The 15,584-nt window shown below is 39.2% G+C and overlaps 1 protein-coding gene across 1 annotated transcript in view; it reads left to right on the top strand.

Annotated features, from left to right (window-relative positions):
* The first annotated feature begins 1,088 nt into the window (after positions 1 to 1,088).
* The window catches only part of LOC141658929 (uncharacterized), a 177,454-nt gene continuing 162,958 nt past the window's right edge, over positions 1,089 to 15,584 (top strand). The window contains exons 1-2 of the mRNA XM_074465657.1: positions 1,089 to 2,798; positions 2,891 to 3,473. Of these exons, the coding sequence (XP_074321758.1) occupies positions 1,767 to 2,798; positions 2,891 to 3,473 (1,615 nt within the window). The 5' untranslated portion in view covers positions 1,089 to 1,766. The remainder of the gene's footprint in view (positions 2,799 to 2,890; positions 3,474 to 15,584) is intronic.

Raw genomic sequence — 15,584 nt, 5'->3', positions numbered from 1 at the left:
TCGACCAGTTTCTTTTTCTTTTACATTTGTTTTTTTTCTCTTAAACACCATTAACCCTTTTATGTTCTCCTAAACACCCTTTTTTTTGGGGTAAATTGATATCTTATACCTAACATAACACAACTTTTCAAATCTTATACCTAACATAATTTTTTTTTAAAACTTATACCAAAATTGCCCAAATCGTATATACTTAATACCAAGTTACGAATCCGGTGAAAAAAAGCTAAATGTGACCGTTTTGCCCTTGTAATAAACACTCAGCCACACTTAACTTAAACTCCCAAACCCCCCTTTCATAAATCTTTCCACGACCAACAAAATCCCCAAAATTCCCAAATTGAAAACCCTAAATCAACAACTACCATGAATCAATCGTCTTCGATATAACTTCTGGAATCAATCATTACTTATTAACTTCTTATAAAGCGCACCTCTAATCAATACTTCTCAGGTATGTTCATGTAAGATTAAATTTTCGCATAACTGGTAAATTACCCAGTATTATTTATTCTAATTGTTAGATCTTTGTTCAATGTTGATGAATTCTGCATTAACAAAACCGTTATTGAATCTTACCCTACTTTAATTGAATTGTTATAGTCTTGCCCTACTACTGTTTTAGTAATTGTTGTTTGTCTTTTTTTCAATTTTTCCCTAATTTAGTGATGTCCACTGAGTTTGTAGGATGGAAGCACCTCTAGTAGTTAATGTGAGAATATTTTTTGGTGGTGTGTTTGAAGTTTGTAATAATAAAATAGAGTATATCGGAGGTAAAATGCAATTGATGGCTGGGATTTTGTCGAGGGAGTTGACATATGGGTTTATTTGTACTACTGCATATAATTTGATTGGAGAAAATGAGGCGCCATATGTGTGGTATAGGAAAGTTGGTAGTGATGTATCCACTGAGATGACTATGTTAAATACTTGGCAGGAGGTAAGTGAGGTATTAAAGTCAAGAGATAAGAACAATAACATAGATATATGGATTACCACAAAAGATGCTCCCTTTAAGGTGGACCCCACAAAGAGAGCATCAATTTCCCAGCACTTGGAAAAATATGGTCCTTCTAAAAAGATTCCTCCCAAAAACAAACTTATTACTCAAGTGCCTTTGAGGAGAAGTCCAAGAAAGTTACCTCAAAACCCTTCTGACATTCATATAACAAGCCAAATCCCACTCACTATTGATTATTCACACAGCACAATACTAATACAAAATCCATTCCAAAGACCTTCAAAGTTAGTATGTAGGAGAGCTGACAAAGGGAAATCTAAAGTAGTACCTGAGGTGAATGAGAATGGGGATAAAGAGGATGATTCTATTGAATTTTTTGAGGTTGTCAATAATATTGGTAAATTAGTTGACAAGTTCAAAGGAAAAGGAAAGGAAAAGCAAGTTGTTGTGAATCAGAAAAAGAAGGTAGCTGATGTGAATAAAAAAAAAGAGGTAGCTGGATCTGGGGTAAAGGTAGCTGGTGCTAAGGGAAAGGGAAAAGTAGTAGGTAGATCTGGAGCAGTATTGAATAGGGCCAAAAAAACAGTTGGTGCTAATGGAAAGGGAAAAGTGGCTGTGAAAGAAAAGTGCAAAGGGCAGACACAGAGGCAAAAGAAAAAAAAGGGATAAAGATTTAGAATGGGAGGAGGAATTTGAGGTTGTTGATGATGAGGATTCAGATGTTGAAGAACTTGTGAAGTTTGGAGTTGGAGAGGAAGAGTTAGAGCAGGAAGAGTTATTTGAAAATGTTGAAGATGATGATTTCATGGACAAAGCTGCAAATGGCCTAAACTTTGGGAAAGATTGTGACATACTTGATAGTGGTGATGGCAACTCTGATGAGTTAAGAAGTCTTCAAGGCAGTGATGATGAGGTAGACAGTAGACCAACTTTCAATCCTGAGACTGATTTTAATTTTAAGAAAAAAGTTAAACTTCAAGCTGGTCTTAAATTTCCAGATGCAGATGTTATGAGAAAGGCATTTGTGCATCATTCAATTGATAATAGGTATGATTTTTACTACTTACATAGTGCAAGAGATAGAGTGTCAGTTTATTGCAGAAATAGGTGTTCTTGTGAATTCAATACTGTGAGGTGCAAGTTTGTGGGTTGTAAGTGTCCAAAAAAAAATTGGTGTCCATTTAAGATATATGCAACAAAAAAAGATAGGGAAGAATTTTGGGAAATTTCAACCATGAATCTTAGGCATACATGTGAATTTACTGGATACACTAGTAAGGTAAGCTCTGAGTACCTAGCTGAGAGGTATCTTGAAGATTGGAGGGAGAACCCTTCCTGGAAGTTGAGTGCTTTTCAGAGGCGTGTATACAGGGACTTAGGTATAGAAGTGAAGTATGGTGTGTGTTGGTTAGCAAGAGCAAGAGCCAAGTTGACTATATATGGTGATGGAGCTGAACAATATGCGAGGGTATGGCAGTATGTGGATGCAATTAGGCAGTATAATCATGGTTCTACTGCCATTGTACTTGTTGATAATATTGAAAGACCTCCTCCTATTTTCCAAAGGATGTACCTGTGTTTTAAGGCAGTGAAAGATGGCTTCTTAGCTGGTTGCCGACCTTTAGTTGGTGTTGATGGATGTCATTTGAAAGGAGCTTATCCGGGTATGTGCTTGGTGGCAGTTGGTAAGGATGGGAACAATAACATTTACCCCATTGCGTGGGCAGTTGTGGAAGTTGAGAATGGGGAAACATGGAGTTGGTTCTTGAAATTGCTAGTTGAAGATTTGGGAAAGGAAGATGGTGATGGCCTAACCTTCATGTCAGATAGACAGAAGGTATTTATTATTGTATACTCTTTTGTTTGCTAGTTGTTTATTAACTTACAATTGTATTGTTTTGCTGGAGTTATAACAACTATTTGTTGTAGGGGCTACTAGATGCATTCAAGGTAGTGACTCCAAAAGCTGAGCTGAGATTTTGTGTGCGACATATTTGGGCAAACTTTAAGCTGCAATTCACAGGGCAAGTGTACAAGGAAGCTTTTTGGAGTGCTGCCAGATGCACTACAAAAGCTCAGTTTAAAAGAAACATGGAAGGTATGAAGTTTTTGTCACAAGCAGCATATGACTACCTGACTGCCATCCCCCTACAACACTGGTCTAGACACGCATTCTCCCCCAACTGCAAGTCCAACATGTTACTCAACAACATGTGTGAGTCCTTCAATGCAACTTTGAAAGATGCTAGGGATAAACCAATTTTAACACATATGGAGTGGATTAGAAGGTACGTCATGAAAAGACATTGTCAAAAAAGAGAAGGTTTAAAGACTTGGGAAGGTACACAAATGCCTTATGTGAAGAAGTATTTGGAGTGGGCTGTTGAGGAAGCAAGGTTGGGTACAGTTTTTGAGTCACAAGCTGATGAATATGAGGTTGAACATAGAAGTGATCAACATGCTGTCAATCTTAAGGAAAGAACTTGCAGTTGCTACCATTGGGAGTTGACAGGTCTCCCGTGTGTACATGCAGTGGCTTGCATAGTCAAGAATAGAGGAAACCCAAAGAACTATGTGCATGCAGCATATTCAAGAACAACTTACGAAGCTGCCTATGCACCATCCATTTCCCCCATGCCTGGTATGAAGCAATGGGAACAAGTCACTGGAGTAGATGATCCACTGCCACTCCCTTACAGAAAACTGCCAGGAAGGCCAAGTCATAAAAAAAGGAAGAAAGAGGCTGGTGAAGGGACAAGCAATCAGAAAGTGAAAAGGCCTAGAAGGCAAAGGGCTTGTGGAAATTGTGGTGTTCTTGGTCATAACACAAAAACATGTAAGAATCCTCCAAAGAACACTAACCAAAATGAACAAGCACCAAGGGTTAGCCGAGCAAAGAGCACATCAGAGTGGTCAAAGAAGATCAGAGATAATATTGCAAGGAGGAAGGCGCAACAGGAATTGGCCGCATCAATGGTGCAGGGGCAGTCAAGTGTTATAAGAGAAAGTCAAGCAAGTGTCAATATCATAGATGGCTAAATGTTACTAGGTGTTCAATTGTTGTTTACTTAAGACTATTACTTCTTGTTCTTGTTGTTAGACTATGTGTTGTTAGACTTCAAGATACTTCGTGTTATGCTTTGTTATTTTTCAACAACTTTGAATTGGAACGAAATATGAATGTTTGGGCACATCTTGAATTGGAAACAAACTTCTCACTTTTCATTGCACAAAAGGATTTTACATGCCATAAGGCCAATACATGATACTACCTAAAAAACACGACACATGCTAGTTGATACTACTACTACATTATCAAACATGAGCAACTAAACTGACAACAATTGCCATAAGGCAAACAAGAACAAGGATGCAAATACTCTTTGATAATTTCTTCACTTTAGGACTAACTTTATTGTGAACCAAATTTTTCTTCAGTAGCTCGATCTCCTCCTTTAGCTTCTTTGTTTGTTCTTCCAAATGTCTACTTTCCGTCTTTAACATAATATTCTCAAGTTCTAATATTTTCTTATCCATTATCAATTGTTTGATAACATCTTTCTGCCATTCATTCTGGGACTCGTCAAACCATCTGAAATAACCGCAACCATGAAAACCAGCCCCTGTGTTGTAAAATTTGCAACCCCAAAAACGTCTTCCTGGATTGTCTTTCGTCCACGATGTCATTAAAACCAAAGGCGTACCACATCCGCACCTTCCTCGACTTCTGGAGTAGTTTGAAGAGTTATCAATGTTGGACATTTCTGCAAATAACAAAAAAGAATCATATTTTATGAAACCCTAAATTCAATTTTGGGGGTTTTAGCCACATTTCAATTGAGGAGACAATGAAAATATTGAAATTTCCGATAAGAAAGAGAGGGCAAAAAGGATGCAAAAAAAAAAAGTTACCTGAATTCATGAAATCAAAGATCAATTTTGGATTTGAGAATTTAATTTCAGGGAATCTGGGAAGAAGAAAGGGAAACAGAAGAATGAACAAGAGGAAATCAGGTAAAATGAAGAAAAATATGGAGTATGTTATATAAACTACAAGAAGGGTAATATTGGAAACAAATATTTCATTAAGTGGTTAATATTTGAATTCTGCCGGAATTCGTTGCTTTTTTTCACCGGATTCGTAACTTGGTATTAAGTATATACGATTTGGGCAATTTTGGTATAAGTTTTAAAAAAAAATTATGTTAGGTATAAGATTTGAAAAGTTGTGTTATGTTAGGTATAAGATATCAATTTACCCTTTTTTTTGTTCTCTTGAACTTCATTTACTTATTTTGTTTCTCTAAAAATCCATGATTTTGCCAATCGCCATTTATTTTGGCTCATTTCATACAAGTGATGTCCATTCTTCATTTCTGCTTTATCTTTCTCAATGTCCCCTTTTCACCCTTTGCAATTTCCAAATTGCCAGTTGATTAGCACAATACAGCATACATATTCAGTTTTTCTGAACCCAAAATCACAAGTTACACCTTCATAAATTTAGGTAAAATTTACATGAATTATTGACACTAATAAAAATGAGTTCACTTCATCTTCATCATAACCCAATTTTCTTTAATAATCAATACCTTATTTAAATCAAACAAAAAAAATCCTCATCTTTGTTCATTCACCTTCTTCATCTCAATTTTTCTACAAAGATTTTTTTTAAAGACCAGTCTTTCGATTCAATTATTCCTCAAAACTGAAAAAAAAAATCGAAACCTAGATACCTAAACCACATAAAGCTTCAAGCTTTGGTAAACAATGGAGGCAACTCAAGAATTCGTAATAATTAGGGATAAACAAGAGATGAAAAAATAGTCTAGATCAATAAAAACTCAAGGTAAATCAAGAATTCTAGTACCCAACACCAACTAACTCAATCAAAAAACTTCAAATTTCACCAATCCAATTTCATCTTAGAAAGTATGAATCATTATCAATCCCAATTCATGTTTCCTTTACCCTAAGTTAGACAAAATAAGACAAATTGAGGTGTGAGTTTATATGATTTGATGTTGGGTTTTATTTTGTTTTTGACGATGATTATGTTCAAGTTTGCGCAGAATTGTTTTGCGTTGATTATGTAGGAAACTTGATAAATTTCGTGTTAATAAGGTGGGAGGTTGATGATATGTTATTGGGGTCTTGTTAGTTTTAATAATTTTGAGTTTGGTGGTTCATGATTTGTGGATTAATTACTCTGGTGGATTTATTAATCACAAAAATCTGCCAGTTACTGGGATCTTGTTAGTTTTCATTATTTTGAGTTGACTGGTGTATGAACAAGGTGTTCGGTTGGAAAGGAGGAAGGAGGACTGGAGGAGTTCAGTGTCAAAGAAGATGAAGTGGGTTCCACCATAGTTTACCTGTTACATCAGGTTAGAAAAGGGCCAATTCTAATAAGTGGGAAAGGGTGTGATAGTTCATTATATTGCTAGTTAAAGTAAAGTATGGAGTATTTTAAGAAGAATCCTAATAGTTCAGGGTATTCATGTTAAATAACTCTTTTTTTTTTATTTCCCACAAGCATTGTTGTCAGAATCCCGATTCGATCCTACGATTCTACGATTTTACGATCTAAAAATGCTTGACCGATCCTGGATCTTACGATTCTATCATGGTTGTAGAATCTTACGATCCTAATCATCTGAAAATTTCTAGAGGTAGAATCATAATACGATCCTACGATCTTACGATTCTACGATCCGATTTCATAGTAAAAAAAATTTAATATATATTTTTATATAATGACATCGTAAACTCAAATTTCGGGTAAGTTGTAGAAACATGTTCATATAATAATATTAAAATCATTAATTATCAATATTTTATGGATAAATATTAATAAATAAGTATTTTGATCTTCAATGATATGTTTTTACCAAAAAAAATAACTATAATTGGTGAGTTTGTAGAATCTTACGATTCTACGATCCGATTCTACCGATTCGATCCTACCCTCCCCGTCGATCCAAAGTAGAATCCCGATCCTGACAACATTGCCCACAAGCTTGTTTTCATCCCGAACTCCTATTCTTCCCCATTAATCATGTTTCAATTAGTGTTCTTCCCCAGATTCGACTTCATTCAAGTTCGTTTCCCCCTTTATTTATTTTCGAACCATCTCCAATTAGGATTATGTGCTCATGTTCCCCCATAGTACTCTCTTTTGCAATCTTTCTGGGTTATTTGATTCTTCAATTGGGGTTTTCTATTCGTTACAATTGAGCCACACTTGAGCTCCGTTCCTGGGCAATCTTCCTTATTGGGTTCTACTCCACTTACCAACATTTCCGAAAAACAATTTACAGCTTCATAAAAATGTCCTCTCTTTGTCAACCCAGAAATCAAAATCGTCCAAGAAACTACATTTTTATCTTGAATTTGATCAAATACTTTAGGGGTATCGGAGATTAAACCGAACGAAGTATAATCCTTCATCGAACAATTCGAAATATAAACATTGTTGGTTGTACCAGAAACAATGATTTGGGCATGTAATTGACGAAGAATTCTAGGGGTGGATGGGTGTAGCAGCGGAAACTCGGCTCCGGTTCTGGACTCTTGGTGTATTGTTGCTGTGGTCCGAGCGAGGAGTGGTGAAACGGATCGGAGGACGAGGATAATGGGTTACGGAATTAAATGAGGTGTTTCGTGTTGGTGTCGATGTCGGTTGAGGTATGTTGGTGAGGACGGAGTGCAGGTGGTGGACTGTAGGCTTACGGTAGCGATTAAGGAGGTGGAAAGGGAGGTAGATGGTGTTTTGTCTGGTGAGCTTGATGCTGTCATGGTGGAAGGTTGATGATTTATGTTGTGGATTGATGGTGAAGGAGTCAGTTATGCGGAATTGAACACATGATTTCTGGGGAAAATTGGGGGTTGGAGTTGAAGACACAATATGGGGGTAATTAATGTAAGGAGTAAGGGTATGTTGGTCAATGCAAATTTATGTAAGACTAAGGCGATAAAATAAAATCGAGTTGATAATTACACAAAACCGTCACTAGAATATAAATTAGGTGAGAATGGTGGGGAGTAACATGAAAGTTAGGTGATTATTTGTAAAGTAGAATATAATAGGTGGTAAATTGTAAAAAATGGAATATAATACTTCCTCCATTCAACTCCACTCTACCACTTTACTTTTTCACGTTTGTCAACGCGTGTTTTACGCAGTAAATATCGTTAGTTACGTATTTACAAAATTATAAAAGTTGGATTTTTTAATGTACTCGTAAAGACGAATCAAACAAGATCTCACATGAATATATTTTCACTTATATTTTGAGAGAAAATTGAAATTGATTGTTAAGTTGTGAATAGTGTAGAAAATGGAATGTGGTAGAGTGGAGTTGAATGGAGGAAGTAGGTGGTAAATTGTAATTTTTCCATTTATTTATTAATGATATGGGATGAGTCGGTATCCATTCCTGATTGTCGAGTGTTAGACAATAGACATGGTATTACAGGAAAAATTTCATGCATCTTTGAGAGGCTCTGAGGATGATATTTCTCTTTGTTTGCTTTGGTATGTTTTAGTTACTCGACCTCCAAACTCCCATGAGAGTGATGATGTTGGTTCATTAGTGACCATATCTGACTACTGTCCAAGGCTGAAGACCTTGAGCGCCGATGAAGTTAAACACCTGATTTCTTTGGTAGCACTAGAGGCCTTATAAACCTCTCTTCCTCTACTTTGTGGTGGAACATTACTAGTTCAGCTCTCCTAGTAGAAGTGTCAGACTCATTGTCAAGTACAAAATTCATAAACCATCTATTCATGTCGTGTCGTGTTGACACAGGTACGTGTTGGGAAAATAGCGTCAATTTCCCACGCGCAACGGAAGCAACCAATCGACAAGTAAACCGTAAAAGTAAATAAATGTAAGCAATATTAAGATGAGACGATATTTTATGGTCAAACCAAGGGCAAAACCTTCCAAACCGGAAGTAAAACCCACTAGCCAAATAGACTAGAATCCACTATAATAATATAGTACCAGTACAACGTAACCGTCCCGAATTAATATACCAATTCGAAACCCACAATAATATAAGATAACAACCTCTAGCCCTCCAGTAATATTAGTCAATGCTACTAATATCACCCCTAGAGTAACCTCCTAATTTATTGTATAAAAACACCCGTCGTACTCCACCTCACCCTCAAACCCTGACTTTTTAGTCACTTTGTTTGATTATATTTTGTGAGATATGTTTTCCAAAGGAATTGCATCCTTTATATAGCATGTGAAAGTGACGTTATAACTAAATACCATAATGTCACTTCACATTATCACAACAAACGAATTAATAATAATTCATATGTTTTCACGTAAATGTGAAACAAACATGAATCCACATTCATTTCCACCTAATGTTACATGTTACCATCAAATCATCAATACATGTAACACGTAGATAATTATAACCTTTTTTGTGTTGGATAAGTTGCATTGACGCAACAAATCTCCTCCTCCAACAAAAGAGATCACCACCGAGGAATTAACCATTGGCCTTAGGAAATTACCAGCTGCACATCCGAGTTAGTATCCGGTCCTCACCCTAACTCACTATCACAGCCAATGTACCGTGTACAGCCTAAACCCAGTCAATGACGTTACTTGACTCCAGAGAGAAACCTCTTACTCTCCACTTTGCCACCAGCAGGAATTTTACCTTTGCGCCCGTATGTAACCTGAAAACAATTTACCTTCGTTGCCTCTTCCGCAAACGAAACACGTGCACGAATTTTCCGTTTCCAGCCATCCTGTGAGGTTTTTACTACATATGCATCCAGACGGTATAAACCACGACGTAGCTCCCCCTTCATGAGGACCATAGAACCCTGTCACTTTCATTACTCCCCCATGAGCTTTACACCTATAACACTCGGAGTCTAATTGACTAAGTGAAATTAAATTCAGCCGCAACTTTGGAACATAGGCAACCTTGTCCAAAGTGTGCACTACCCTATTTGACAATTTGATTTTTACCATCCCAACACCCATGACATTAACTGTTGAGTTATCATCCAAACTCAACTTCCTAGCCACGCTGTCTTGGAGCTCACCAAAATTATCTTTCCGAGTGCAAATGTGGTTGACACAACCAGAATCTAATATCCATTCTTCCGTGGAAGACACGTTGATGCGTGTTATTTATATGATGTTTTACATCCCATTTTACACGCATTTCAGAGCTCATTCTTGTAGTTTATGCTACATTTCTCCCTATTTCCGTCTACTTCCGTATTTTGTACATTATTGCAGAAATGTGGAGAATTCAACGGGAAATCAAGCCAAATCCGTCCTCGAGTAATCTGCATTGCAAATGACGTAAAGGAATTGCTTAAGGAACGAGCTTGGTGCGCAATCCAAGGCCCAAAAGACAAGTCCACGTGTTTTAAGAAGTCAAGTAGCAGCTCATCCAGTCGATCGACCGTTACCTTCAGTCGATCGACCAATGCTCGGGTTCCAGAAGCTACTGTTTGCTGAGGAGCAGTTGATCGACCAGCCTTGTCAGTCGATCGACCAGATCGCTATTCCAGACGTAAATTAAAAGACTGTGAATCTTGAAGCCCGTGAAGTTTAGGTTTAGGAAATAAGGTGTTACGTTGATTGCTATATAACGTAACATAAACAATCAAGTTGAGACATCAGTTTTCTATCCAAGTTTTTATCACAATACAGTACTTTCAGTTTTAGTTTATTCGAGTAATTAGGGTTTGGAACATCGGTTAGCATTGGATTTTCTGTTCTTGTTCTTAATCGTTCCTCTGAATCTCGGTATTCCTTCTGCCCTAATTCCATTTTATTGTTTTAATTTCTTTATTAGTATAGATTTGCTAAGTTAGTGTCCCAAAGCCAATTATCATATTATCGTTGTTTGTTATTTACTTTAAGCATGAATTCAGTAATTGCTGTTAGTTTTATTGTTGTTATTACTTTCATCATGAGTAGCTAATTCTTTAGTGCTAGGATGTAGGCGATTTATGGCATAGGCGGCATTAGATTAGAAAGGACTGTCTCGCGTGTTGGTCGATCGACTGACATTGCCAGTCGATCGACTGACCTCGTAGGGTTTTATATTCGTTTTAATTGTTTTAATCTTGTATTTAACGAATCGAATGCATGCGACCAGTTAGATACCTATTTTGTGACTGACCCATTAGATCGAAAGATAGGGAAGGTTATTAGACCATCAATTAAATCGACTAGACTGTGCTAAGATCGAAAGGTAGGTATAGTTTAGACCGTTAGTCACTTTTTAGAACGAGAGTTAGTATTAGTGACATTAGGGACCTATAGCGAGATCGAAAGATGCTATTTGTTAAGAGTGGACCGAGAGGACCTCTTTATTTCCCGCCTTACCTGTGTTTGATTCAGACCGACTTAGTTGCTGCCGCCGAAGCTATAATGAACCGATCATCCTAGTACCCTTCTTTTATCTGTTTAAATCATTTATTTAGTTTATTGCCTTTATTCTCTTTTAGCTGTAGACTAATTCAATTCAACCCTCACAATAGTTACCTCAGACTGAACATAAATCAACTAAAATTTACAACTGCCTCCTTGTGGTTCGACCCTGTTACCACTAGCCTAGGTTAGTCTTAATAGGAGATTATAAATTTTATCTTTGGTACTCACAACGACGGGTATCAAATTTTGGCGCCGTTGCCGGGGAGGCAATAGTCCTAATTTTAGTTGTTTTTATTTTTAGTCTTTCTTAGTTTAAGGGACATCCGTTCCTTAAACTTTTCTTATATTCTTTTTGTAGTTTCTTCTTATGCGCAGGTCACAGGGTGGAGAATTAGTACCATTGAACCCTGAGCTTGAAAGATCCTTGCGCGAGTTGAGACGAACACAAAGGGTATTACCGACAGAGGAAGAGCCGAGTACTCTGTCAAGCTATTACGAGAACGATCTGTTCGAAGAAGACCCACAATCTTCACCCGTTTCCACTTCTTCAGCCGAGACAGTTACTTCTCCGGAAATTCTAGTCATGGCCGAGGAAGCAAGTATAGCTAGTTATTCTGAGCCGACAGCCGATAACTTATACAAGGGGTTCGAGCTACTAGGTGATGCCAGAAAGTTCGAACCAAAGCCTGCCTACATCACTATGGTTGAGAGAAACCAGTTTGGGGGAGCTGCAAATGAAGATGCAGCTAAACATATGGAGACCTTTATTGACTCTCATTGTTCCATACCCCCACCAGGTGGCGTGACCCAAGATCGATCAAGGAGACTATGTTCATCTTCTCCTTCGCGATCTTTGCCGCAGGGAGTGGTATAGAGATCTGGACCGAGCCGTTCAAGGATCACCGATTGGAATACATTGGCATTAGCGTTCTACAAGAAGTACTTCTCTGCTTCAAGGACGATCGCTATTAGAGCTCAAATCACGGGTTTTAAACAAGGGCCAGATGAGAATTTCCATGAAGCATGGGTCCGATTTAAGAAGTTGGTGCGAACCATACCGCACCATGGGTTCGAAAAGTGGAGCTTGTGCAACCATTTCTACAATGGGTTGTACGACGATCGAGGGCCATTTTGGATCCAGCACCAATGGAAGATTCGCTGAAAATTTGGGAGCAACCAAGGGGTGGAAGATCATTGACGATCTAGCTACCCACAAGGCCGAGTATGGAAATTCTAGAGGGAACCAGAGGAGAGCTGCTGAATCCTCCTCTGTTGCTGCACTTGAGGCTCTCACTGCGAGATTTGACAAGTATGAGCTAGGAGGAGCTTCTAAGGGTGGGATGTACCAGGTAAATGCGGTGTCGACGGTCCTTTCGTCTCAGAGAGGTGTGGAGGTGAGGGCCATGTCTCGAAAAACCGCCCTAGTCCCTTTGAATCTTGTCTTGCGCTTTCAACACTATAGGCAGACCAACACCTACTATGAGCCGAACACCCATCCGAACTTGAGTTGGAGGAGCCAAAATGTCCTTAACCCAACTCAAGCTCCACCGCAAAGAAACAACCTTATATACCCCCTCATCAAAAGCAACAAAGAATATCGAAACCTCCTTATGTGCCGCAAAACAACAAACACAGAATTCTGAATTTTCCGAGCTTAAGAATCTGTTCTTTGAAGGAGTCCCAAGCAAGAGAGGTCGGGATGAAGTTACTAGAGAGCCAAATTGCTCAACTGGCTAGTAAAAGTAACACTCGAGCTCCCGGACACTTACCCACTCAACCCGAACAAAAGGAGACCCTAAATGCCATCACTTTGAGGAGCGGGTCCACCCTTGATGGTCCTGCCATGGTTGAGGATGCTGTTGGAAAAGATGAGCCGGAAACAAGTCAAGAGAAAGCTTCAACGAACAAATCAAAGAAAAAGACGTCGCCAGGTATTTGGTCGATCGATCGATATACCCGATCGATCGATCAAGCACGGGTTAGGAGCTTCGAATCGTACATCTCGGTCGATCGATCGAGAACAAGATGGTCGATCGATCGAGATCATCTGCGATGTGAAGAATTTCGTCCTTTGATGCCAAATAATCTACGAGACCACTTGTTTCGGGGTACCACCGTCCCGAAAATGTTAGGACCAGACCCGAGTGCTGATGGGTCGGTCCCGGCCCCGAAGTTCGACCCAATGACGGTTAATGGTTCTCATTTGAGACGATCTGAGGAGGGGTCTAGCTTCAACAAAGACAAGGTGACGGACTTTCAGCCTAAGTCCAAGGATGCCGGTGTGCGTGAATTGGAGAAGAGAGCCAAGGTACTCCTCACAGCCCCATATCCAGAGAGACTCGTGCCGACCAAGGAACAGGTATCTTTCAGTAAGTTTGAGAAAGTTATCCGTAGTCTGAATGTTCAAGTCCCTTTCCTTGAGTTGGTCAACCAAGTGCCCGCTTATACTAAATTTATGAAGCAACTGTTGTCCAAAAAGCGGTCACTTGAAACAGTGCACACTGTTGCACTCACCAAGGAGTCTTGCTCCTATCTGTCTCACACCGCGCCCCATAAGTTAGAGGACCCGGGTAGCTTTTCTGTCCCTTGCAAAATAGGTACCTTCTCAATTGAGAAGGCATTATGTGACCTAGGGGCTAGTATAAGCGTCATGCCCTTGAGTTTAGCTAGGAGGCTTAAGTTGACCCGGTTTGCTATCACGGACATGACATTCGGATGGTCGACCGATCTGCGGTCGAGCCTATAGGAGGCCTAGAGGACATACCCGTCCAAATAGGGAAGTTTTTCTTCCCTGTTGACTTTGTTGTCCTTGACATGCCTGAGGATGCCCATATACCGATCATCCTAGGAAGGCCGTTTCTGCACACTGCTGGTGCAGTCATTGACGTAGGCTCTGGAACTTTGACCTTCAAAGTTGGGAAACATTCTATTATTTTTGCCCAACCTGCTAAAAAGAAGGACCCCATGTGGCCTGTTACATGTAATACGGTTTCTGAAAAGAAGTCGTACTTTGTGCTCCCTGAATTGCCTGTCTCTATTACTACTTCTGCATTAACCTCTCCGCCCCAGATTGGGAGCAAAATGGAGGAAGAATCTGTTGTTTTAGATAATGCAGGAGCTGGTTTGGGGAAGGATGAGCTGCAGGTCACTCCAGCCACGACAAAGCCTATCATTCAAAGAGGAGGTCTTGGATGCCTAAGCTATGGGACCGATGAGGAAGTGGAAGGTGAGCCAGCCAAGGTGAGATGGTCTGATTTGGATTCCGACGATTCCAAGGAAGTCCTTGATTGGGGAGATGACGAAGTTGATCAGCTGAGCTCTCCGACTGTTGAAGCTAAGAAGGGTGCAGCTGATAAGATGAGCACCATTGAGGCTACCTCTAGTAGCCAGAAGCCAACGAAGTGGGCCATACCGTGGTCCTTCTTGATCAACTATTAGTTGATCGATTTCGTTATAAACTTTTCTTTATTTGCTTTGTTAAGACAATTTTATTGCTTTTTGTGTGCGCGAAAACTTCGCTTTTATTTTATTTGCTTAGGATTTTTAAGTACTTTAGACTTCGTTTTGGGTTTGCGCAATTCTTGGGCGCGTTTTATTGTGTACTTGCAGGTATTTAGAGCTTGTTAGCTCAAATCATTGAGCAAATACGAAGAAATAAGGAGTACAGCAGTACCTTCAGTCGATCGACTGGCCATCATGGTCGATCGACTGAGTTGCGCTTTCCAGGAGCTTCTGTTCCTGTTCATCTAGTCGATCGACTGCCTCTATAGGTCGATCGACCACTTCTGCTGCTGTACCTGTTCATGACCTCCCCCTGCTGTGTTTGGTCGATTTGCGGACTTAATGGAGTTTTCTACTCCACTTTATTTTCTGTCAAATTATTTATTTCTTCTATTTTCTCATTTGTGCATAATTTTACCGTCTAAAAAATTGTTTTCTCAGTCTTATGCGTGGTATTTTCTGTCTTTCAGGCACTCTTATTGGTAGCACTGCTGGCTGCTGAAACCTCCTAGCTCACGCTGGTTTGGGGAGGTTTCCTTTGCTGCGCTTAAAGTCTTGTGAGTTCCATATCTTTCCTTTGTGTCTCATTTATTTTATTCTCTCGCAAATTCCCATTTCTCTTTTCTTCACTACATGATTTTGCACAATGGGGACATTGTGCGATTTGGTTTGGGGAAGGGTTTTGCGTCGCA

The sequence above is a fragment of the Silene latifolia genome, chromosome 6, assembly GCF_048544455.1.
Source record: "Silene latifolia isolate original U9 population chromosome 6, ASM4854445v1, whole genome shotgun sequence".
In the NCBI taxonomy this organism is placed as follows: Eukaryota; Viridiplantae; Streptophyta; class Magnoliopsida; order Caryophyllales; family Caryophyllaceae; genus Silene; species Silene latifolia.
Note: the sequence above shows the minus strand (reverse complement) of the source record. Positions and strands in the feature narration are given on the sequence as shown.